Here is a 24,355-nt window from a genome sequence, read left to right on the forward strand (position 1 = left end):
GACATGCCTGGAATATTTTATCTGGTAGTTCCGACAGATCACCGATTTGTATGACAACTCCTGTCTCAGGATTCACATAGAAGTATTTCTTATCATCATCAGTTCCACGGTGCACAAACAAAAGCTTGTCCTAAAAGATAGAAAAAAAATAACATTATATGGTACACGATTCATATAGCTACACACATTTTACTCTCATTGTGCATTTCATCATATCTATTTCCTGTTTTTATAAAACACAATTTCTGTAGCGCTTACCATTGTATGCATAGCATGGTAAAATGCAAGTGATATTACCAAAAATAAATGAACTTACCCCATCTGGATCAGAGGCTTGAATGGTAACTATATTTGATCCGACTGGGTTACTGGCCTTGATATTTCTGGTGTATGTTGTTGACTGGAGTTGTGGACCTTGTCTGTTTCTTGTCACTTGAACAGTTAGGACACCATATTGTGGATTATTGGGCCAAGCATCATCTATAACTTTAATCCTCACCTGGAAAAAATGCATTTCATAAGTAATCTAGATCTGCTGTTAAAAGAACCCAAACACACCAATTTTCAGCTTTGTTTGCATATGCGCCCTTTGCTTTCTATTTTATTATACCAGATCTATAAATTGGACTCTTTTGCTTTTTTTCATTACATGTACCAGTATGTAATAAAAACGTAATTCTGGAGACTCTTACACTGTAGGAAGTACTTTCCAATCCATCAGACTTGGGTGAATTTCTAAGCGTTATATTTCCAGTATTCGGGTCAATCTGGAAGAAGCTTGGTGATGGGAGATCACCCACAATGCTGTACTGGGCTCTGCCCTATTAGAAGAGAAGACATAAACCATTAGCTGTGTATGTTTTTGATTCCTAATCATTCAATATACATGTAGTTACAAAGATCTCATATAAAAATACCACCTTATTACCCATTGCACTACAAAAATGGCCTGATACTTAGATTATTCTTAAAAATATCTGATAAAAATCTGATTTTTCTTTTGTTTTACCATAAAGAGCATCAATTTAGTCTTAACATATTTATCAAAGTTGACAAGACAAAAAAATTGAGATTTTCAGCAACTAACCCTCCAGTTGTCTGTTGCTGATGTAATATAGACTGAATCACCAATTGGCCTGGTCTCATCAATGGTAATTGTGAATGGGAGATTCTGGAAATTGGGTGGGCTTGTATCCCTGGGAACAGTGACGGTTACAGTCTTTCTGTTGCTCTGTGGAGGTTGTCCATTATCTACAGCCTCAATCAAGACCTTGTAGAACAAATTTAAAGAAAAGACTCGTTTATAAATGAATGAACCAATAATATAGTGACAAATGTATGCATTCCAATTATTAATGGCAAGAGACTTGTGAGAAGTATGAAATTTTTTCCCACGTAAAAACCTCAACTTACATTGTACGTTGTAGTTAGATCTGGGTCATCTTTAAGAGACTTTTTCAGCGAGAGAACACATGTATCAGGATCAACTTGGAAGTACTCAACAGATTTGGTATCTCCAATGATGGAGCAAGTGATCTTGGACTGTTAAAAAAAAAACCAATTTAATAGTTCACAAAGAAATGTATGCACATTTCAATTAGTTTAGTACACTACTCCGTCTGTTTCTACCACGTGCACAGAAAAAAATCCTCCATTCATTTGTTGTTTAAACAAAAATCGTTTTTAGGATAAAAACATGGTACATGTACTTACACTGTCTGGATCAGTAACATTTTGTGGCATGGACCAGAAGTCTGTACTTGTTGTTTCGGGAAGCTCGATAGAGTCAGACTGTGGAAAGAATCTGGGACCATTCAAGTTTCTCTGTACATCTATTGTCACTGTAGCTGTACTTCTAAGGTCTGGCTTGTCTGTTCCATAGGTCACTACCAGAACCTTAAAATAAAAATATTTATGACATTGCAGGACACACCAGTTACTCAATATTCCTATCTACAGCATTATTATCTAAGGTACTGTATTCTTATAGTTTCCAATCGATGGCAGCAAATTCAAGAAATTATAGATGATAAAAAAACAGAATTTTTGTTATTTCTTAATGATGAGTTTTGAAAAGGAGTTATAAAGATTACACTTCTGGCTTCGACAAGAATTGATAAATTAACAGGCATGAATTACTTTGTATTGAGTGGTCTTCAATCCATCCAAGCGGAGATCCTGAATAACACTGATTTGTCCTGTGAGACGATCGATGCCAAAGAAGCTCTGAGCTGGATACTCACCAATGATCTCATAGACCAATGTATCCTATGAAGGGAAAAAGCACTCATAATGTAACATTAAGACCAAATCACTTCAAATACATAATTAGAACATAATTTTTTTTTACTGATTTGTAAATGTATTAGATTTTTGTTGCTGTAAGTATAGAGGAACCAACATATATAAACTTCTGCATGTCGTAATGATAAAGAGATAATAAATAAAGAACTTTAATTTACAGTTCTTGCAGTCTCTTTTTCAATAGATCTTATTTTAAAATTTTCAACTTTCTCCGTGACAACAGAAACACTAGTACTTCATTGACTTACGGGACTCTGAGGTGCTGGAGTTCTGGTGGCAGAAATACGATTTTCTACAACGGTACCAACAGGCACATCTTCCCGGGTATTAACGTTCAGGTTCTGGTTGCCAAACACTGGATTAGTTCCCCTAACTACATTGATCACCAGGGTAGCTGTGTCTGTTTTGGGAGTTGGATAACCATTGTCTGTCACACTCAAAGTACACTGAAATGTCAAATAGTATCATTGAGAGGCAAGTCATTTTTAGAGGGAATGCATGTCCTTTCTGGCATAGATGAGAACTATGAAATTGGCCAGACACACAATAAAAGAATCCAAAGAGAAAACAATTGTTTGGTTGTATTTTCAGTGACCATGTACATGTATCTTTAAGTCCATTAAATTATTAAGTTAAATTGCCAAAGATAAAATGTTACTGTTTCACAAACCTGATTTGCGATTTAATCATATAGTCGTTTGTTCAAGTTGAAAGCAATGTGATGATAATTTGAATGACTTACTTGGAACAAGACATCGTTGGTGGTTTTAAGATTTTTGCCCAAAAATATCTCCCCTGTTGCACTGATTATGTAGAAACTGTTCTGGCAATCCGTATCTCCACTTATGCTATACTGAAGATCATCCTGAATAATGGAAAAAGATAATACATGTAATGCATCAAGATTTTCATTGTCTTGCTACTGGTGTGTATCTATTATACAATTTTTCAGTATTATAGAGAATTTCAATTTCTCTCTCTTTCAACAATTTTAATAACAATAGACATTAACTGAATTATTTTCATTTAAGCTTTGAATGCTTATTTTTGGATGTCGTCGGTCCTACGACACACCAAGCGGTGCAGACAAATTATCATACCGCGGGTTATATTTATATTCATAATGATGTCTATTTGTATGAAATATATGTGTATCATTGCTGTAAAGCCAATATATACGCTTTCAGTCAGGGATATAAAACATACATGAAACAGCCATATTAACATCTTATTTAGTTCAGTTCTGCGACTAAAAATATAGTGCCAAAAACTTTGTAGAGAAAAATCCCATTTTTTAAGGAGTAGATATAATTTAATGATTATTTTTCAAAAGTATATATCAAATTGGTTAAACGTTTCATTTAATCTTACAAAAATATACTCAAAACACGTGGAGACATTTATATTTGTGCACATGGCGCATGAATAATCAAAGTGTATTCATAGAAAATTGAAAATCGCAGATTTCCAATGCAAAGATAAGGGGAAATATACACCAAATGTAAATATTTCTATATGCAATTAAGTTTTGATATCACAAAATCACGTGAATTCAATTACATGCAAAAAGATTTCTTTTTTTTTCTTCATGTCAAGATAAAAAAACCAAAGTACAATTCAAATGCATTGATGAATTCCATGCTAGAATCAACGTGTGCTGTACTAACCTGATCAATGTCTGCAGCCTGAACTTGTAGGACTCGATTTCCGACGGGATCATCATAATTCACTGAAGTGCTGAAGCTGTCAGGGGTAAATGTTGGTGGATTGCTGTTTCTCAGCATTGTGACAACCACATCTGTTTCAGCGTACTTGGAGGGAGTGTTCCTCTGGTATGCCCGGACTCTTATCTGAAATGTTTCAACAAAATATATACATTTTACCTCATGCATACACAACTTGAGGATCAATTTAACTTTTAATAAGGAAATGTGCTTGCTTAGTTTTGCACGTTGTCACTTTTTATTAATAAACAAGAAAGTTAAAATAAAATATTGGTTATATCTTTTTTAAAATTATTTTTAAAATACTATATATATATATATATATATATATATATATATATATATATATATATATATATAAAAAACCGTCAGGTGCCATCAAAATTTTTTTCATAATCTACCCCAAAATATCAAAGAATAATTTTATTTAATATGTAAATAAAAAAAAGATGACAATATATTTATGTAATATCTGTTCAACTGCAACACATGGGTATTAAATTCAGCCCAAATATACATTACCTTGTATTCCATTGATTTGTCTGTGGTCAAATCCTTCTTGATATGAATGTCTCCGTTCTGTTCCACAAAGAATAGATATGGAGCTGGTGGTTCTCCCACAATCTCATACACAATGTCGGTAGAGGGGCTAGTGCTAACGGTGATGATACTGGTTCCATTGAGTGTCCTCTCCTCCAGCCGTCTAGTGTAAGGGGTGCCCAGGAATACTGGAGGGTTGATTTTGTCCACACCAACGAAAACATTGACCTCCGTTGTTCTTGATGGTCTTCCTGAATCAGTGGCTGCAACCACCATCTAAATAAGTTGTGCGACACAATTAAATTAAAAATCTTGTTTTTGGGGGTGAGTGGGTGGGTTGGTGGGGGTGACATTACATTATGCCAATGAAAAAACATTACATTATGCTAATGAAAAAAATTAAAACTGTAACAGTTTTGGTACATAATTAATTGCAGAATCTGATTTTCTTTTCCACATTTGCTTATTTTTGACAATGACATTATTATTGTCATCTATTAAAGAATATTGCAAACAACAATAAAATCAAGCTATAAACCCGAACTTTCTTTAGAAAGTGCGGGTATAACTATTCTTATTTGCTTTTTCTGAGATATATAATATTATTTTCTTTTTCCAATAGAATCTTACATTAAACTGTCCAGGTACATCGGGTGCAGTCAAAGGTTTTCTAAGATACAGGCCTCCATTTGCATCAATGTAGAAGTAGACCAAGGCATTGCCTCCCACTGTGTTATCTCGTACAAGGGTGTATGAGATCTGAGTCTACAAAATATATCAGATCTATACCATTAACATTTTCTCAATTCATTTCAATACATGTACTTATTTAAAAATTGCTCACTAATTAATCATTTTCAAAATTGACTTTGCTGTTAAATGTTTTTTGAATTGTTGAATCTTGTAAAATAACATCTGATCCTCACGCCCTCAGGGTCTGTTGCTGTGATGTTAAGAACTGGTATTCCCATAGAGTATAACTCTGTGATTCTGGTAGAATACGTAGTTCTATCAAACACAGGTGGGTTCACATTCCTGGCCACTGTTATTGTTACATCTGTTAAAGTGTTTTTGCTTGGATCTCTAGAGTCAAAGGCAGATATTCTCAGCTAAAAAAAAAAAATATTTTCACTTTTAAATGTGCATTTTTTATGCATCATTCTTAAGAGAACATAAAATTACTGTTAAAAACAATACATGTATTTTGATTAGGCATTTCAGCATGCCATACCATTATTAACATTTTTATTAACCACTACTATTTTAAACAATCAAATTTTATTTATACAAAAATGTCTTTGATGAATAGTAGTTAAAATTTTTTTTTTACCACATAGGTTCCAGTTGCGGATTTGTCTTCCTTGAGATCACGGATAATTCTGATAACTCCTGAATCTTTATCCACATCAAAAAATGAAGGTGCTGGATAAATTCCAACAACTTCATACTGTATTCGGCCCTAAAATACAGTGAAATGTTGATAAAAAACTGAAACAACACCTCCCTGTAAATTCAAATCCAAAGCTGCATGAATTTTTCTTGTAATTAGTGGATAAACAGAAAATTGGTTTATGAAAGTATTCATAATTTCTTATGCCCCTTTGCTCATATAAAATTGAAGAATTTTGAAAGAATTTTTCTGCTTTAAGCCAAGATAATTCTGACCTAAAAATCTCAACTACAAAGGCTTATATATCACTGTACACGTATAATATTTGGAGATGCAAAGAGGAGGATGGTGGGATTTGAAGATTGGGGAAAGAGCCATATTATTTAAAACTTGAATGCATTGAAATAATTGTAATCTGACATGATCAAGCAGGATTGATATAAGGAAGTTTGTAAATAACATGGGACATTGGAATTGATATGTACACAGTATCTATAAGCTAGTTGCAATAGTCTACAAAGAGGGAGATGACAGGATATCATCTATATTTAAAAGAAATACTCAGTCTGTATAATTTTAAGTATGCATGGATTTCAATTAACATAATTCAAGTCTCTCATATCTAAAAAAAATATGCCATTTCTTCACAAGGGGAATTTTTTTTTACAATATAGCTCATACTTAACAACTCTAGTACCAGTTCATCATGCAGACCTCCACATAGTACGCACAATTACCAATATATCATTTAACATGCAACCTTATCCATATTTATGCTATATAGTAGCTAGTCATGCATAACATTAGAAACATTTACATAAGAAACCTTTTCCACTATCATTTCAAAGAGTTGAAATGTTCAAACTCTTGATAAAGACACCAAAGTCCAATCTCTCATGAGATACAGATGGACATGCAATTTTAAGATTCCCAAAACTATCACCCCATTGACAGATTGAGAGCAAATCTGACAGCTAATAATATTCTCATAATAGTTTTTCATTCAAGGACCTACATAAAGCCAGAAAGCGCTAGACCAGATGCACTCAAGTATATGTGCACCATAAGATAAAAAGGAAGCCAAATTACCCATGAACATCTCCACTTTTAGAAACCAATTACTCATTTTTTTTTCATGTTTAGTTTCCTTCAATCACACTACATTATTAATTAAAAACAAAAGATAAGAACTACAAATTGTTTGAGTGGAGTTGTTCATATGGAACAGATACTTTTCTATCGCAGCAAAGTGTATACACGTTGCTTTGGTTTTGTTGCCTGATCTACCATCCTGACAGACATTGCTACTTACTGATCCATCCTATCAAACACAGCAAATCAATAATCGTATCAAAAGATGTCACGCAAAGTTCAACAATCAATAATCATTAAATCTAATGCATTAATAAAAAGAAAAGGATCCAGCTAAACTGAAAACAAACATCTTAATTATCAATAACATAATCATATACCGGTATTAATAATGTTTAAGATGAAAAAAAAAAGCACATTAATTTTCCAATTCTAAGTGTATTTGGTAAACAGGGATATTTTTTTACCCGTATATCAGGATCTATAGCGGTGACAGTTCCTAAGGTATGGTTTACAGGTCTCTCTTCATCAGTGTTAAAGTTATACGGGTCATTGAGGAAGATGGGTAGTTCCAGATCACGTGCTACGTTGATGGTCACTTGAACTGTGTCTGTTTTTAGAGGCACTCGTCCATCTTCAACTCTTAACTGAAGCTGTAGAAAGAATAAAACGTTCCATACACACTTCTGACTAGTTTATTATTGCTGAAACACATATCATAACAATATCTTGTAGTTTGTGCATATCTTAATATATCCCAAGCTTGTTGCTGTCCTTTAATAGGTTTGTAATTTTATCATAGAAGAACTTTTCATAAACAACACAGCTTCTAAAAAAAAAGGACAGGTTTAAAGGAGTAATTATTGGAATACTTTGGTCTATAAACAAAATATCAACCTATCACCGGTCAATCTCATCAACTACTTGACACATATATAAAGTTCAAAACTTGACCAAGTGCCATGCAACTTCAAATTTGCTTTAAAAAAAAAATTAATTAAGCCCATTGATCGCTTTTTATCTGTGTTAAATAGGTCTACACTGAAATGATACCAACATTGAATGTCTTGACAGTTGTTGTGTCCAAGTTCTTGATTAAAATGATCTCAGCAGTGTCTCTGTTCACATAGAAGTATTCCCTGGCTGTGGCATCTCCAGTCAAAAAGTACTGTAACCTATCCTGAAAACCACACAATCCAACATTAACTAGTGGGTATTGTTTTTTTATACAAAAAAACACATGTCTCCCCTTCTCCCAAAGGATTGTAATATGGGGCAAATTTAATAAGTGAAAAAGAATGAAGTCAGCTATATGTTAGATATCATCCATATATGATACAGTTTAGAAAATGAATTAACTTGAGACACAAGATTGGTCAAGGTCAAAAATTATTGAGGCGTGCACTCCTTCTCAATACCATCTACCTATGTTCCAAGTTTGAAGCCTTAATGTCAAAAGCTATCCAAGTTACCACCCAGACAAAATTTAATTATTTTTTTTTTAATTTGACCTTGAGTAAAACAAGGTCAAGGTCAAATATTAATCAATAGTACACCTCAGTGTATTATAATTAATCTTTGTGTAAAGTTTGAAGTCCTTCTGTCAAAGAATATTTAGGAGGTGAACAATGAAGTTTTTTCTAATTTGACCTTGAAATATAATTTTTAGGTCAAGGTCAAAAATTTTGGTAAGGTTGGACTGGACTATATACCATCTATGTATGATACAAGTTAAAAGATTGTATGATTAAGGAGTCTTGTGTTATGGTCCGGCCTATATATTTTATAAAACGCTTGACCTTGAAGAAGATAATAGGTCAAGGTCAACAATTTTGATAGCCTGCACTTTTTCTTAATACCATCTACCTATGTTCCAAGTTTGAAGTCTTAATGTCAAAAGGTATCTAAGGTACCACCCAGACAAAATTTAATTATTTTTTCTCAAGTTGACCTTGAGTAAAACAAGGTCAAGGTCAAATATTTATCAATAGTACACCTCAGTGTATTATAATTGTTCTTTGTGTAAAGTTTGAAGTCCTTCTGTCAAAGAATATTTAGGAGGTGAACAATGAAGTTTTTTCTGATTTGACCTTGAAATAAAATTTTAAGGTCAAGGTCAAAAATTTTGGTAAGGTTGGACTGGACTATATACCATCTATCTATGATACAAGTTAAAAGTTTGTATGTTTAAGGAATCTTGTGTTATAGTCCAAACTCTATTTTTTATAAAACGCTTGACCTTGAAAAAGAAAATAGGTCAATGTCAAAAATTTTGGTGGCGTGCACTCCTTCTCAATACCATCTACCTATGTTCTAAGTTTGAAGTCTTAATGTCAAAGGGTATTTAAGTTACGGCTTGGACAAATTTGGATGAAGAAGAATAAGAAGAATAAGAAGAAGAAGAATAAGAAAGTCGACAAAAACAATATGTCTCCCCTTTGAAAGGGGAGACATAATGATTATATCTGTACATTCCAAACTACTCTCAAATACTTCTGATTTTACCTAGAAATTTTCAAAGTTTGAATTCTTTAAAACCTAATTCTACTGGTCTATCTTGATATACTTCTCAGTCATCACAGTAAAAATAAAATGCTTACTCCATCGAAATCGGTGGCGTTTGGTTGACCAACAACAGTACTTGGTCGTGTTGTGTCTGTGATGTTGTACACATAGAAACGCTGATTAAATCGGGGCTGATTTGTATTTCTCAGAGCATTGATAGTTAATGTGCTTGTGGTTCGCATATCCATGATTTCCTGGTCATACACAGATATCCGCAACTGCAAAGAGCCAAACAAAACAAATTAAAAGAATAAGATATCACCTTCCTTCTTCTTGTGTGAAGACAAGCTCAGGGCATTTTTCCTGAACATACATGTAATTCATCTTTTTGGTTCCTATATTATATTCCTATAAGACTTACCACATATTCCAATGCTGAGTCATTCCTAAATCCTGCCTTCATGCGGATTTCCCCAGTCAAGTTGTTCAAACTGAAGAATGTAGGACCTGAGCCATCTCCAATCAATGTGTACACAAGTCTGGACCCAGGCTACAGAAACAATGTTTGTTTTATCATTTATTATCTTTGTTTCATATAAAAGTAGAAAACAGTTTAACATTTTTATCCAAAAAGGTAAAACATGGGGGGGGGGGGGGGGGGGGGGAAGAGAGAGAGAGAGAGAGAGAGAGAGAGAGAGAGAGGAGCTCCTAGAAATGTAGCAAATTTCAAAATGCATTCTTCTATTTAACACAATAAGATAGGTCCTCAAATTTTTTACTGTCATGTCAGTTTTTTAATCTTTAGAAATAATTACCCTCATATCTGGATCTGTAGCCTTCACTGTGTACACAACTGTGTCTACAGCAGTATTTTCAGACTGGGAAGTTGCGAAAGGTAGTTCTAAGATCACAGGTGGTTGGTTTCGTCTAATTCTGATGGTCATTGTAGCATTGGCAATCCTTGGTGGACTTCTTTGATCACTGGCTAAGACCAGGAACTAAAAAAAACCATACTATATATAGTTCTGTGTAAAACAGAGGACAATTCTGAATCTCCAAAATTTAATTAGTCCTATGTTTTGGAAAGTCAGATTTATCTAATAAGGTAAAATCAGTACATGTATAATTGTATACATGAGCCATGAGGCCTGTCCGTGAGTCAAAAATAAATAAACATAAAATCTATCAATAGTTTTAACAATATGTAAATAACAAGTTTTCTTAGCTTACAGTATATTCTGACACTGTAGGATTTTCACTCGGAGACCTGCGAAGGTAGATTCTGCCACTGTATTTCTCAATATAGAAGAAGTCATTGGGTGGTTCAATGGAAAACAGCACAACATCCTGTAAAATCAAGTACATTATATCCTCCATAAACTGTGGCCTCGTAGAAATTTTTTTTTATTTTAAGCCAACTTAGGTGAAGTGAAAACACCTTGTTGGGGTTCAGGGTGTAATGCCTCCTGGGAAATGTTTAAGACTCAGAAATGCATGGGCTATTATCACACTTCTCATGTCAGAAGTTTAGCACTTTTTGAAAAGGAAAAATCAGTCACATTAAAAATGGGTATAATTGTCGAAATGTGTTCAACATTTTTTTTTAATTAGATAGCAAAGAAACATACTTTCAAGTTATTAGAAAAATGGCTAAAAAATATGAATTGACTTGAATTCTTACTCTGTCTGCATCTGCAGCTGAAACTGTAAATACTGTAACACCAAATTGATGGTATTCATTTATTTCAGTATTGTATGCACTCTGGCTGAACTGAGGTTCATTCTGATTGCGCCTCACAGTAATTTTGACTGTAGTGTTGGCTTTGTTGTCAGGGTAGAAGGTATCATAAGCTGTTGCCTTCAACTGTTAAAATCAAAACAACAAATTTTTTATTCACATATATTTTTATAATGCCAGTTGATTCTAATAAACAAAAAAAATCTTGTTTTATTGTAGTACACATGTACTAATTACTTCTCCAACCACAAAATAATTAAATATTACAAAATTAACAAAATGCACCAAAAGTAAATTAAAAATAAATGTAATTAAAAAGGAATTTTTTTTCGTCACCTCAAAGTATGATTCATTGGTGGTAAGGAGACTTTTCTGTACTCTGATGGCTCCTGTGTTTCTGTCCAATGCGAAATAGGACATAGCGAGTCCATCTCCTTCTTCCTCATAAACCAGAGATCCCTGAAAATTCAATCAACTGCGAATTACTTTTACAAGCATTAACAGAGGCATAGTATTTACACATTTACACAAAAATAGAGCATGCAAATCAATGCACTTAATACAAAGTTTTAATAACAGTTTTCTTGTATATGGGTTCTGCACTGAAATAAGGGTACTATTTTTTTCCATTGTGTAGCATTTGCATTTATAGTGCATTCACAATAGATCTGAATTAACTCTGTCTGACTTACCCTGGTGGGAAAGTCCTGAGCTTGAATGGAGGCAAATGGAATTATATTGTTCACTGGCTCTGTTTCAGGGACTTCAAAGATATAATCTCTCTGGATGAAAGTGGGAGGACCATTGTCTCTGGTAACACTGATCAAAACATTGGCTGTTGCAAATTTCTCAGGACGTCCCTGGTCTCGGGCTCTGACTCGGAACTATGAAAGTCGGAAGAATGGATGAAAAATTATTCACAAAAGACAAGCAAACTGAAAATTCTAGCTTACATATTTCAAACCAATACATGTAATATAATTGATTTGATGAAAAACAAGACATAGTTTTTAAAAATGAATTACAACACTTCAGAGACTGCTATTTAATTTTGGAACCATATTAAGGAGTCGGATACAAATAATTACGGAGATAGTTCTACTCACTGAGAAGGCATTTTGAGTGGTGAGTCTAAGATCCTTAATGAGGTAGAATTGTCCACTGTCTCTATTCAGCAAGAAGAACTCACTGGCAGCAATTCCATTTTGGTCTTGTACAACATCATAGAAAATAGGGTCCTAACGATACAAATAGCAAAATAAGCCATCATGATAACAAGCACTGTCAAGTGGCACTCTTATATTCTCATATATAATCATCAATGTATCAAAACATGACAGAGACATAAAAGATGCTCACCCCATCAGCATCTGTTGCGTTAATATCAAACAACTTGGCTCCCACTTGTAGAGTCTCCTCAGCTACATGGCTGTAATCACCGGCACTAAATACAGGTGAGGCAGGGTTTCTAATCACGGTGATGAAGGAAAGACCGACAGCTCGTAAGTTGGGATTGTTTGTATCGTAGGCTTCAAGGCGGAGCTAAAGTAAGTCACATGACAGGTTTATATTTTGCGGAGATAACAAATATCTACTTTTTTCTCCCCCAATACAATTTCTCAATATGTTACCAATGATACAACTGACATTCTACTTACTGTGTATTGCATGGTTTCAAAGGAATCAGTAGCAAGGTCTCGTGTGACAGTTACAGATCCAGTGGTTGGGTTGACAGCAAAGAATTCCTGGGCTGGATAAATTCCAACAAGTTCATACCTTATGGTTCCCTTATTAAAGTAAGAAGTACAAGTCATTAGATTGTAAAATTGAAATAGAACAAACGAAAAAGGGACTGATGGTCTAATGGTCTTACTGTCTTCTTTAACAGTTTTAACGTTTACAGCGAAAAGGAAAAAAAAAATTAAGCACTATAAATGAAGTGATTTAATAAATGTTGGTAAATTATTAAACCATCACATCCTTAAATCAATTTCAATTAGCAAAACCTCTAGCTATTTGCCTAGGTATGGTGTAAGTGTTATCCTCCAATTTAGAAATGAGCCTTATCGGTAAATTGTTTACTAGAAAGTTGGAAAGCATTAAATGCATAAAGAATAAACACTGTCAGAAAATTTACCACAGGATTAGGATCTTGAGCTGCAACAGTTATGACAGAGCTGCTGACTGGCTGTTTAAATGTGATGGTTGCATTGGGAGTAGATATAAAGATTGGCCTCTGGTCTGACGGGATACGAGTGATCGTGATACTGGCCGTGGCATTGGCTGCTCTACCTCTGCCATCAGAAGCCTGGACTGTCAGCTGAAAATATTTTTTTTAAAAATCTGTTAACATGTAAAGCTTTGAATATGATCGATTTTTCAACTTGACAAAAGTTCTATTGTATAGTGGGCTATTAAAATTACTAAATTAATGTTCTTTCTTACCCGATAGAAAGTTTCAGGTGTGTTTGTCAGCAACCTTTTGGTCGTCAAAACTCCAGTGTTAGGATCGAGATAGAAGAAATTTTCACCACCCGATGGAGCAGAATTGACTATCTCAAATGTTACTGGATCCTACAAATAAAAAACAATTACCACCAAAACAATAAATGAATTCATTCTTCATCTACTACCAGTGAAGTCTAGATTCTCATTAAAATTTCTGTACAGAAACCAATCATTAGCTGTATTAATAAACAATGGGTTCAACTCACATTATCAGAGTCAGTGGCATCGATGTCCAGCACTTGGTATCCCAGAGTGACGTTCTCTTGGACTGTGGCACGATAATCTGCATTGGGAGAGAACTGCGGGGCAAATGGATTCCTGACCACATTGATCACTACGTCTCCTGTTGCTTTTAATCTTGGATACATCGAGTCATATATCACAACCCTTAGCTGTAAAAACATAGCCAAAAACAAATCTGTTAAAAGAAGTTGTCTAACCAACGTTCCCCAAAAACTTTTGCATTGGGTTTGCTATTTTACAAAGTTAAGATAGATGTTACATGTAATAATGCCACTGTATGTGACTTCTTTAAACAAATGCATTTGTCAAATATGCAAGGGCTTTAGAAAGCCTAGCCATTTATCAAAAAGATATTAATAAATAAAAATATCATTGTTAGAGATGTGATAAGGTATGCAAGTTCTTACAGTGTAGGTCTGCAATCCTGATGGGTCTGATTTCAGGTCTCTGATTAAGGAAACTCTTCCTGATGATGGATCAACACTGAAGTAATCTTCTGCTGGATACATTCCAATGGATTCATATGTCAAATTACCCTAAAAACACAATTAAACTGAAATAAGCAAACAACCTTTATAATCCAAGTATTGATATCAAGATGTTCACATTTCCTTAATGAAGGAGTGCGGGAAATTCACATTGACATCACCATGCTAATGCATACCGCATGCATATAATTTAGGACAGCACTGTTACTTTTACATAGTACTGAAGATTTTGTGTGATTAAAAGTATATGTATATACATGTACCAGTCAATTAAATCTCTTCTGAACAAAAGGTATACTCCATATCTATTGGTCTTCTTGATAATATCATTTACAAGTTAATATTTGTTCAACTCACATCCCCAAGTTTTTACCTTCAAATCTGGGTCGTTACCGCGCATCTGAGCAAACGATGAATTGATGCTCTGAGACTCCTGAATGTTGGCGTTGTATGGTAGATTATCAAGGTAGCGTGGTGCATCATCAAAGTCAATGAAAACATTTACTGTGGCTGTGCCAGTCTTTTCATTCACAAGACGCTGATCTCTGGCAAACACAAACAACTACAAAAAAATTACATAAAGACATAAGATTTGGTTTCGACCATGAATTTTTTTTTTCGCATTTGACAGCAAAATAGTATAGAGCCAAAAAGGTTCAAATTAACAAATGAAATGGGGCAAATTTAAGTGTTATTACCTGGTAAGATTGCCTGGGAGAGTTAGTCAGTAACTCTCTGAGGAAAATATCTCCATTGTCTGGATCTATACCAAAGTATGTCTGTACCTCAGACAGTGGATTACCAGTCATAGTGTACCGAAGGATATCCTACAAAACACACACAACACATGCAACACAATTCTCTTTGAATAATTTCATTTTCAAATTATTTTCAGTTATAATCTTTTTTAAACTATGGTTAGCAGAAATCATCAATCCGAGACTGAATCGTACCCCATCAGCATCCTCTGCAGTGGTATTAGCCACCATGAAATTGTATTTCGCATTCTGATCCACTGTCACACTGATTTGGTTTTCAATAAATTGAGGAGCATTCAAGTTTCGAATGACAAAGATGGTGACATCTGCTGTCGACTTGTACTGTGGCTCTCCGCTGTCATATGTTGAAACTTTAAACTAAGAAAGGAAAATCAAAGTATTTTATTTTAATGTTTAATTTCAAGATTTGCACAGGGGAATATAGAGTTACTCCCCTTTAGATAGAGCAGTAAAATTTGACTTGAGGTGATGGCCAAGAGAAACAAAACAATTTTTTTTTGGGGGGGGGGGGGGGGGGGGAGTTCTTAATGGATCTATTCTTAATTTTTGCATGTAAACAGATAAATTCAAATAAACCAGCAATGAAAAAGATAAAGGGACATCATGTACCAGTGGAATCTTACACAGCATGTACTGACACATTAGTCCGATGGAAAATATGACACACATTGCCAATCATTTTACGAAGTACTTAGCACTACTGGCTATGTAAGATAGAGAAGACTTACCTGGAATGTGGTTTCCAGTGATGTGTTGAGCTCCTTGGCCACTGTTATGTTACCAGTTGCCTCGTTGATAGTAAAATATCTAGGCACAGGAGGTTCTATCATGTATCGGATTGAAGACTGAAAATCAAATTTTGACATCTTGAAACTTAATTGCCAAACATTATGTCAATAAATTTGATTCGAAAATTGGAAAAAAGACTCTCTTATTGATAATCAGAAATCTCTGCTCTAGAAGGGATTTAAGAAAGAGGATATCATTTCTATACTTAGTGTATACAATTTTATATAATCCAGTAGAAAACAGATCTATAGGAATTATATAAAGTATGGAAAAAGGAATTGGATTTCATTGAAAGAACTCTTTTGTGGACATCAGTATACGATATATATGGGTACTAATTAAAAATGATGGAGGGTTGGACAAACCATTAAGTTTTAGTGATTACAATCATTAAACAGAATATCAAATTTTACTGCAACATAAAACTGTTTTAGGAATACAAATATAAACATTTATTCATTTTGTTATCTACAAAGTCAGAAAAAAGTACAATTTAAGTAAAATCACTTTATCATGGTAACCATAATAATTATGGAATTCTGCTGGATGTAACGTTCATGTTAAAGTGAATGTTGAACAGATATTTTGAAAAGTCCCAATTGTTTCTATTCCAAAGCTCTCATGCATCTTTTTTTTTTCATGCAAATATCACCCAAATCTGCAGTAGTTCTTAAAAAGCAAAATTCATGCATTTTTATTAATCCATATTGTTCTCAAATCCCATGATGGCCAACTTACTGCAACAGTAGTCAACCTTAATAGTCAACTTCTTTAAGTCTTAACAATTATGCACAATTATGCACAATTCACCAAAAAGCAACATGAAGTAAATGGAAAGAAAAAGGCGATTGCAATAGATATTTCCAGGCAGTGGCTTGTTCCTTGAACTACTGGATCATTATCTATAGAGGTGTAACGGTACATATTGTTGAGTACATGATTGAGGTATTTTTGTCCTTAAACATTGAAGTACTTACACTTCCATCCTAATCATGTAATACAGGAGACATTCATTAGTATAACAGTTCTTTAAAGTGACATTGCTAAAATACACACCGAAATTATTCATCACCGAAATAATGTTAATGCATCAGTAATAGACTTATATCTTTAAAAATATAATCTCCTGAGAAAAAAAAAATCCACTACTTTATAATTACTAACAAGTAGAAAGATATTATCTTATTTTTAAAAAGGCAAATATATATACTTGTTATTTACATTTTAACATAAAAAGATGGTCTTTTCTTATAATATGAAAAAAAAAAATGATTAAGTGTGCTGGCCAGTGGTACAAAATCCTTTAATAGACAAATTTGACTTGCATAATATGGCACAACACCAGAACAATGAATTTTTAAGTTCAGATCTGGTAATAAAATAATTCTGTATATATAAATGACACTGGTACTGAAATAATTCACAGATACAAAATGCTTCAAAATTAGAGAATGAACGATGAGCAAACCATGAACAACTTGGTTATTTAAAAAAAAAACAACTCATGCAGAGGATTAGAACATCTAGTATTTATTTATTTATTGTTTATTCATAAAGAAATGAAAGCTACTCACCAGTGGGTTTGAATCGACAGCTGTCACAGCAATAGCCATTCGTCCTACTGGATAAATCTCAGTAATTGTAGTAGAGTAGGGAGAGTTCAGGAACACTGGTGCATTTTTATCTTCACTGATGTTGATGGCCACAGTGGTGTTGGCACACTTATGGGGAACACCATCATCACAGGCTTGTACAGTCAACTACAAAACAGGATGACAAAATTATATACTCTGTGTCAAAGCTTCTTTCATGTGATATTTCCCACCTTTTTTTCTCCTAACTTCTATCAATTTCTAACTCATAACAAAAATTAGGCACTTCATGTTTAAGTCTAATTCATTGAATCATCTTTCATGAATACAATTTCATTTATGCTTCTATCTATTTTCAATTATCAAAAAGTTCAATGCTGAATCTTAAACATCTATAGTTAATAGTAAGATATCTAAAACTTTTGACATACAATGCATATATACTTACAATAAATTTGGTGAATGGCGTGTTCATTAGGGATTTCTTCAGATAGATGACACCGGTGTCCGTGTCTATGTAAAAGTTCTCAGATTGACCACTGCTCAGGGCTTTTTCGTCAACTTCATTGACAATATCATATGTAATTTTGTCCTGTTGAAAAGAAAATTGATTCTAATGTCAAAGATGAAAAATATTGAGCTGTATTAATTATCATATAAAAATGTAGGAAGTGATAGGGTTTCATTAAAATTGCACTAGTGGGAAAAGCCTCAATTTAATTGCTTTTTGACATAAAAAATAAAAGATTTAAGCTTCGATTTCATCACATCATAAATCATCCTGAGGAAATGTTAAATTGAATATCAGAACCAGACAAATCAAATGATTGTTGTAATAACATAACTTTATCACTTTTAGATTTTGGTCTTGGCCGGGTCTCATTAGCAGACTGAATTTCTCTTTAATACACCAAAAAAATAAATAAATACAAAACTTACTGTTAAAGTTATTTTTTACCAGTATGTGAATTTCAAAAGGAATCAGGATACAAACCTCAGCATCTGCATCAACAGCATTCACTTGAACTACAGAGGAAAATGGCGGGTGGTCCTCTCTGATGGTAGTGTTGTAAGACAACAGATCCCATCGAGGGGTGCTGGGATTTCTGGTCACCAAAATTGTGACAGTGGCAGAAGCCTTGGTGAGGGGACGGAAGGAGTCGTACGCTACGACTGTCAGCTACAATGAAGAACATTGGAAATTCAAGAGTTATTCTACATTCAATATTTCTAACACTTTTGTCCATGTATTTTCCTCTGTTTCACTCACTTTGTACTGAGAGTCTGATCTGACAGCCTCAAACTGGAGGTCTTTGGCTACGGTCACCTCTCCAGATGTTGGATGGATTGCAAACAAACTAGGAGCAGGGTAAATACCATCTACTTCATAGGTGATGACTCCCTGAAAATCCAGCACCCAATTATTTCACAAGTATTTGAAAACGATAGTCATATAATTTTGACTCTAACAAACATGAATGGGTACTATAAATATGTAATACTGGTATATGTTATCATAGATCTGTAAGAACACTTGCCACTTTGTCATTATCAGTTGCAGTAAGGCGGGTTACAGAGGTCCCAATGGGAGCATTTTCAGACACTGTCATAGTCTGGTTGCCAACAGAGAACTGTGGTGTTGATCGATCTCTGTAGACATTAATGGTGACTCCTACTGATGTGATCTTTTCTGGGTTGCTGTTGTCACTAGCAAAAATCGTGGCCTGAAAACATTAAAAAAAAAAGTCAGTTGATCCTTTTAATTGTACCTGTTTATTTTGGTTTCTGTTTCATGACTCTCATATATCAATAATCATTCAACTATAATAATGGTTCATCTTACTGTGTATGAAAGTTGGTTGTCGGTGGTCAAGTCATCACTGACTGTGATGAATCCTGTAGTTGGACTCAAGAAGAACAGCCGGGAGAAAAGAGTTGGAGTGACACGATCGTATGCATAAGTAATTCTGTCCTGTTCAATCAAAAGTGATTAAACCCATTAATAGATGAAAAACCAATAATAGATGAATACATTTAACACACACACACAAAAAAGAATATTAATTCTACCCCTTCAAAGAGAAAAACAAAGACGTCATTTTACCCCAACATCCCTGTCTGTGGCATTGAGACGTAGAACCACTACATTTCTAGCAGTGTTTTCACTGATGTTGGCAGAGTACTGGAATTGGTCAAACTGTGGTGCATTTTCATTGCGTCTGATGGTAATGGTCACATTTGTTACAGCTCTGTCTAAGGGATATGCCACATCATACGCTTGAACTTGAAGCTGTAAATGAAAGTGTAAATATATATAACATAATGTCGGTTATGGTCTTTAAAAGCTAGGAGCCAACAATTCAAATTCAAAGGAAGCTTTCTCTACATATGAGCTAGATTATTAGCATCATTTGAAGGACTACATGGTTGCTCCAAACTTGACATCACCTCTGGTAATAACATTGTTCTCAACAAAACCAATCACTTATAATAAGTGGAAAAATGCTGGCCTTATTACATTGTATCCTGAAGTAATTATTCTAGTAGTAAAGTTATGATAATTTGTTAAGGATATCACGACCTGTGCTATTTATGAGCTCAAGTCAATCAGAGTTAAAGAACAACAAGACAATTGCAGATTTAACATCTTTTAACAGGAGCTTCTCTCTGTGTTGATATAAATGAAAACACAAATTAAGAATATGTGCTTTCAAATTTAAGATGACTTTTTTTTTTAGATCAGAAAATACTTACAATGTATGTGAAGACATTCTTTTCAGATCGCAGGTCATTCTGTACGTATATAGATCCATTTGTAGGTGACAGGTAGAAAAAGTAAGGTGCTGAGCCAAATCCTGTAGCCTCATAGCGAAGAGAACTTATTGGCTAAAAGAAAAATTAACATGTAGTTTTAGAATATATACATGCTATTAGCTATCAATCACAAAAAATAAACATTAAAATCGTTTAACACACTTGAACATATGAGATGATGTACCCTTTTTGAATCCCCCTGTTTTTAATTTGACATTATTTACATGTACATTCAATGCATGCATAACATACCCTCATGTCAGTGTCTCGGGCAGTAACTTGAAGAATAGAAGTCAACATTGGTGTATTTTCTGGTATTTCCCTGGCATAGGTACCCAAAAAGAATGGACGTTGTTGATTTCTAAGTACAGTGATCTCAACATCAGCTTCTGTCTGTTTCTCATAGTACTGCTGGTCTCTCACCCGAACTTTCATCTATATTAAGGTAAATAAAAAATAGTATTTAGTATTCCACAAAATTGTAGTCTACTTGTAATACACTGTTTTGTCACTGAATTTGAATGCTGATTTTCTGTACCAAACCAAGTTTATATTCTCCAAAATTAAAGAACATTTATATATTACCAATGAAAACTGAATGCCGATTTTCTGTAACAAACCTTGTACAAGAGAGTCCTTGTTGGATCATCCATCAATGTTCTTGCTACATAGACCAGGCCAGTGTTGGGGTCAATTGTGAAGTACATCAAAGCTCTGATAGATTCTGCTGTGCCATCACTCAACAACTCGTATCTTAAGGTATCCTTAAAAGTCAAAATATAAAAGGCATAATTTTCCTTTTCTGTAACTATTGGTTGGGAATGAAAGCATAATAATTTGTTATTTGGGCATGCAGTCAAGTTAATTCAAACACATTTTTCTATATATGAGATAAAGATTTGTAATAAAAACACCATATGAGTAGTCACAAAAAAGCCTTCACACTGAGGGAACATAAATTAAGTTAAATGACAAGATACAGTAAAAAAAGAAACTAGAATTATCAGTAACAATGTAAACTTATTTTCCAGAGATTCTTACTCCATCATTATCCCTTGCTGTGATGTTCAATATATTAGATCCTGGAGCTCTGTCCTCCCATATTGTGACTCTGTGAGGACCAGATGTGATTTCTGGTACAGAGGGGTTTTTGACAACAGTTAATGTTAAAGTAGCAGTAGCTGTCTTTCCTGGGGAACCACTGTCATATGCTGTTACAACAAGCTAAAATGGAAGTAAAGAGAAACAACCATCAACAAATTGCACTGATTTGCAACCTGTAGATTTTTCATTTTAGTATGTACAAGTATATCCATCAATCCTTCTATGAATATGGTTATAATACAGTCATGTACAATGCATGACCACACAAGCTAAAGAGAACAGTAATACTTACATCATATTGCTGTCTAATGTCAGTTTTCAAGTCGTTGATGACGGCAACTTCCCCACTGGAATTATCCACTCCAAAGTAGAAGGGGGCATTAAGAGACCCTACCACTCCATACACAATTTGACCCTGAAAAGTGTAAGGCCAGTCTTTTAATCAATGTGCATGGCAAAATAATATGTCAATACATATATAAATCACTATGTTGTTTATACTTTATTTAAATTTCCTCAACAAATGATGCAAAAATAATTTTCATGGAATAAAAATAATATGCAGTATATGTTAATGACTGTTTTGAAATAAATATCATTTAAAATTACTCTTAAAATACTTTATTTGGATTGTTACATCGACAATCATGCACATATTACTATGTTATGTACAAGGAAATAGTTGGTTTTAATTTGCTTGTCCCTGGGCCTGTACAGAATACCCACCTTTCTATCAGGATCATTAGCAGCGACTGTGAAGATCTTTGAATTGATTTGCCGATTCTCAACAACAGATGTTCTGTAAGGGGTGGACACAAAGACTGGAGGTTGATCTCGTGTAACAGTGACAGTGACGACAGCATTGCCAGTCTTTCCACTTGGATCTCTAGCTACCACATCAAACTAATTAAAAATAAAAGATCCAGTCACATCAACTTTGAAAACTCAGACAGTACACCAGAATTCATTTAAAGATATAGACTCCAATCAAAAAATGACATAGCAGATGTAAAATGTGATACTTTTCTAAAATAAGTTTCCCATACTTAACATTTCATCACCACTTAATAAATCAGATAAAATTTTATTATGGCATAGGTTTCACAGTATAGTTCAAGGGGGAAATTGTTCTAAATTCTGACCGTGAATGAATTCAATATGGTCGAGGTGAGAAGAGACTTGAGAGTGATCACTCCTGTCTCTGCATTCAGATAGAAGAAATCCAGATCCTCTTGTCCTGTATTCCCTGTTTGGCTGATGAAGTAGCTGACTACATCCTGACAAAACAAGGATATCAATTAATTTTTTTAAAAGAATATAAAGCAAGATGCATGCACTTATCTTATGTAAGACTATGTCTTGAAAAAACTATAGTAACTGTTTTACAAATACAAAACCTACAGTCCTGTGTGTAACATTTGTATTAAAAAGTATATTCAATATTGGTTTTAGAATCCAAATGCTGACACTTCAGATTAAAAAAAAAATCCTTGCCAACTCAAGTATGAAGCTAACTGATTAACCACAAATTGTAGATACTAAGAATAATACAGAAGTATAGGCATTTTACATTACACAAACTTACATTATCAGCATCTAATGCTAGGACCTGTGTAACATTGCTGCCTAAAGGTAAACTCTCTGGAACAGTAACAAGATAGCTGCCTGACTGTGTGAAGACAGGTGAATTAGGGTTGCGGTTGACATTGAAAGTGACTGTAGCTGTTGCTCTGTCTGCTGGATACTGGGTATCATAGGCAATCACCACCAGCTGTTAAAAGAAGGTTTCATTTACAGTCCATAATCAGAACTGGAATATTAACAGCTAAGGTAGCAAATATAGAATAAGTTGTAATCAAACAATAAAAGACACTTATTGAAATCATTTTAAATATTTGAGAGAGAGAGAGAGAGAGAGAGAGAGAGAGAGAGAGAGAGAGAGAGAAAGAGAGAGATCTTACGTTATACTGGGATCTCTGTAGACCATCCTCCATTAGACCACGGGCAACCTTGATTTCTCCTGTGGTTGTATTCAAGGAGAAGAATGAAGGAGCTGGATAGTTGCCAATTGTTTCATATCTGAGGCTTCCCTGGATTGAATAAATATAAAAATAACATGACTGTAAACTGACATAAATATCTTAAACTCTCAAATTTCAAAGACAATTTACTGTGGTTATACATGTATAGAAGTTTGATCCAGGATTAAATGGGACTCACTGTACTTGGGTTCAAGTCTGGATCTCTAGCAGTGACAGTGAAGATCACAGTCTCTGAGGCTGTTCTGCCTTGTCCCAAACTTTCTGAATATGGAGTATTTATGAAGAATGGAGATTGTTCATTTCGATCAATTGTTATTATGGCAAATGTCGAAACACAGTTCTGAGGGTCTCTCAAATCACAGGCCTGGACCGAAATCTGAGGTTAAAGGAAAAACAAAATGCAACGTAATGTAATATGTCACAGATAATTATGTATGGTCAACAACCTAAAACATTAATTATCAAACTTTAAGTTAAAACCTTTTATTGGACAGTACCATCATTTCCAGAGTCTAAGATCATATATATCCTTACCTGATCCTGAAGCCAGTTTCCAGTGGTCAGGAGTTGCTTTACAGTGATCCAGCCTGTTTCTGGGTTGATGTAGTAGTAAGTCTGGGCTCTGGTGTCTCCTATGATGCTGTATCGGATTGGATCCTGTGTACAATAGAAATGAAAGAGTCACATCTCAAATGTCTTTTCA

The 24,355-nt window shown here is 34.2% G+C and overlaps 1 protein-coding gene across 1 annotated transcript in view; it reads right to left on the reverse strand.

Moving 5' to 3' along the window:
* Nucleotides 1–24,355, reverse strand: part of LOC105344514 (uncharacterized) — a 77,660-nt gene that overhangs the window by 11,730 nt on the left and 41,575 nt on the right. Inside the window, exons 99-150 of the mRNA XM_066066030.1 lie at nucleotides 24,187–24,309; nucleotides 23,831–24,028; nucleotides 23,572–23,700; nucleotides 23,196–23,381; nucleotides 22,753–22,887; nucleotides 22,337–22,513; nucleotides 21,903–22,025; nucleotides 21,548–21,730; nucleotides 21,127–21,270; nucleotides 20,759–20,941; nucleotides 20,447–20,578; nucleotides 19,797–19,982; nucleotides 19,536–19,664; nucleotides 19,231–19,416; nucleotides 18,963–19,094; nucleotides 18,687–18,872; nucleotides 18,141–18,284; nucleotides 17,675–17,860; nucleotides 16,040–16,156; nucleotides 15,486–15,668; nucleotides 15,231–15,359; nucleotides 14,906–15,094; nucleotides 14,452–14,580; nucleotides 14,008–14,193; nucleotides 13,739–13,867; nucleotides 13,431–13,613; nucleotides 12,952–13,080; nucleotides 12,653–12,835; nucleotides 12,400–12,531; nucleotides 11,986–12,177; nucleotides 11,630–11,752; nucleotides 11,237–11,419; nucleotides 10,786–10,902; nucleotides 10,371–10,553; nucleotides 9,977–10,105; nucleotides 9,651–9,833; nucleotides 8,108–8,230; nucleotides 7,518–7,703; nucleotides 5,899–6,027; nucleotides 5,495–5,677; nucleotides 5,199–5,333; nucleotides 4,551–4,844; nucleotides 3,972–4,154; nucleotides 3,047–3,169; nucleotides 2,553–2,750; nucleotides 2,140–2,268; nucleotides 1,714–1,896; nucleotides 1,414–1,542; nucleotides 1,088–1,270; nucleotides 693–821; nucleotides 317–499; nucleotides 8–130 (exon numbers count right to left, since the gene is read on the reverse strand). Coding sequence (XP_065922102.1) covers nucleotides 8–130; nucleotides 317–499; nucleotides 693–821; nucleotides 1,088–1,270; nucleotides 1,414–1,542; nucleotides 1,714–1,896; nucleotides 2,140–2,268; nucleotides 2,553–2,750; nucleotides 3,047–3,169; nucleotides 3,972–4,154; nucleotides 4,551–4,844; nucleotides 5,199–5,333; nucleotides 5,495–5,677; nucleotides 5,899–6,027; nucleotides 7,518–7,703; nucleotides 8,108–8,230; nucleotides 9,651–9,833; nucleotides 9,977–10,105; nucleotides 10,371–10,553; nucleotides 10,786–10,902; nucleotides 11,237–11,419; nucleotides 11,630–11,752; nucleotides 11,986–12,177; nucleotides 12,400–12,531; nucleotides 12,653–12,835; nucleotides 12,952–13,080; nucleotides 13,431–13,613; nucleotides 13,739–13,867; nucleotides 14,008–14,193; nucleotides 14,452–14,580; nucleotides 14,906–15,094; nucleotides 15,231–15,359; nucleotides 15,486–15,668; nucleotides 16,040–16,156; nucleotides 17,675–17,860; nucleotides 18,141–18,284; nucleotides 18,687–18,872; nucleotides 18,963–19,094; nucleotides 19,231–19,416; nucleotides 19,536–19,664; nucleotides 19,797–19,982; nucleotides 20,447–20,578; nucleotides 20,759–20,941; nucleotides 21,127–21,270; nucleotides 21,548–21,730; nucleotides 21,903–22,025; nucleotides 22,337–22,513; nucleotides 22,753–22,887; nucleotides 23,196–23,381; nucleotides 23,572–23,700; nucleotides 23,831–24,028; nucleotides 24,187–24,309 — 8,274 coding nt within the window. The remainder of the gene's footprint in view (nucleotides 1–7; nucleotides 131–316; nucleotides 500–692; nucleotides 822–1,087; nucleotides 1,271–1,413; nucleotides 1,543–1,713; nucleotides 1,897–2,139; nucleotides 2,269–2,552; nucleotides 2,751–3,046; nucleotides 3,170–3,971; nucleotides 4,155–4,550; nucleotides 4,845–5,198; nucleotides 5,334–5,494; nucleotides 5,678–5,898; nucleotides 6,028–7,517; nucleotides 7,704–8,107; nucleotides 8,231–9,650; nucleotides 9,834–9,976; nucleotides 10,106–10,370; nucleotides 10,554–10,785; nucleotides 10,903–11,236; nucleotides 11,420–11,629; nucleotides 11,753–11,985; nucleotides 12,178–12,399; nucleotides 12,532–12,652; nucleotides 12,836–12,951; nucleotides 13,081–13,430; nucleotides 13,614–13,738; nucleotides 13,868–14,007; nucleotides 14,194–14,451; nucleotides 14,581–14,905; nucleotides 15,095–15,230; nucleotides 15,360–15,485; nucleotides 15,669–16,039; nucleotides 16,157–17,674; nucleotides 17,861–18,140; nucleotides 18,285–18,686; nucleotides 18,873–18,962; nucleotides 19,095–19,230; nucleotides 19,417–19,535; nucleotides 19,665–19,796; nucleotides 19,983–20,446; nucleotides 20,579–20,758; nucleotides 20,942–21,126; nucleotides 21,271–21,547; nucleotides 21,731–21,902; nucleotides 22,026–22,336; nucleotides 22,514–22,752; nucleotides 22,888–23,195; nucleotides 23,382–23,571; nucleotides 23,701–23,830; nucleotides 24,029–24,186; nucleotides 24,310–24,355) is intronic.

The sequence above is a fragment of the Magallana gigas genome, chromosome 7 (assembly GCF_963853765.1).
Source record: "Magallana gigas chromosome 7, xbMagGiga1.1, whole genome shotgun sequence".
Taxonomy (NCBI): domain Eukaryota; kingdom Metazoa; phylum Mollusca; class Bivalvia; order Ostreida; family Ostreidae; genus Magallana; species Magallana gigas.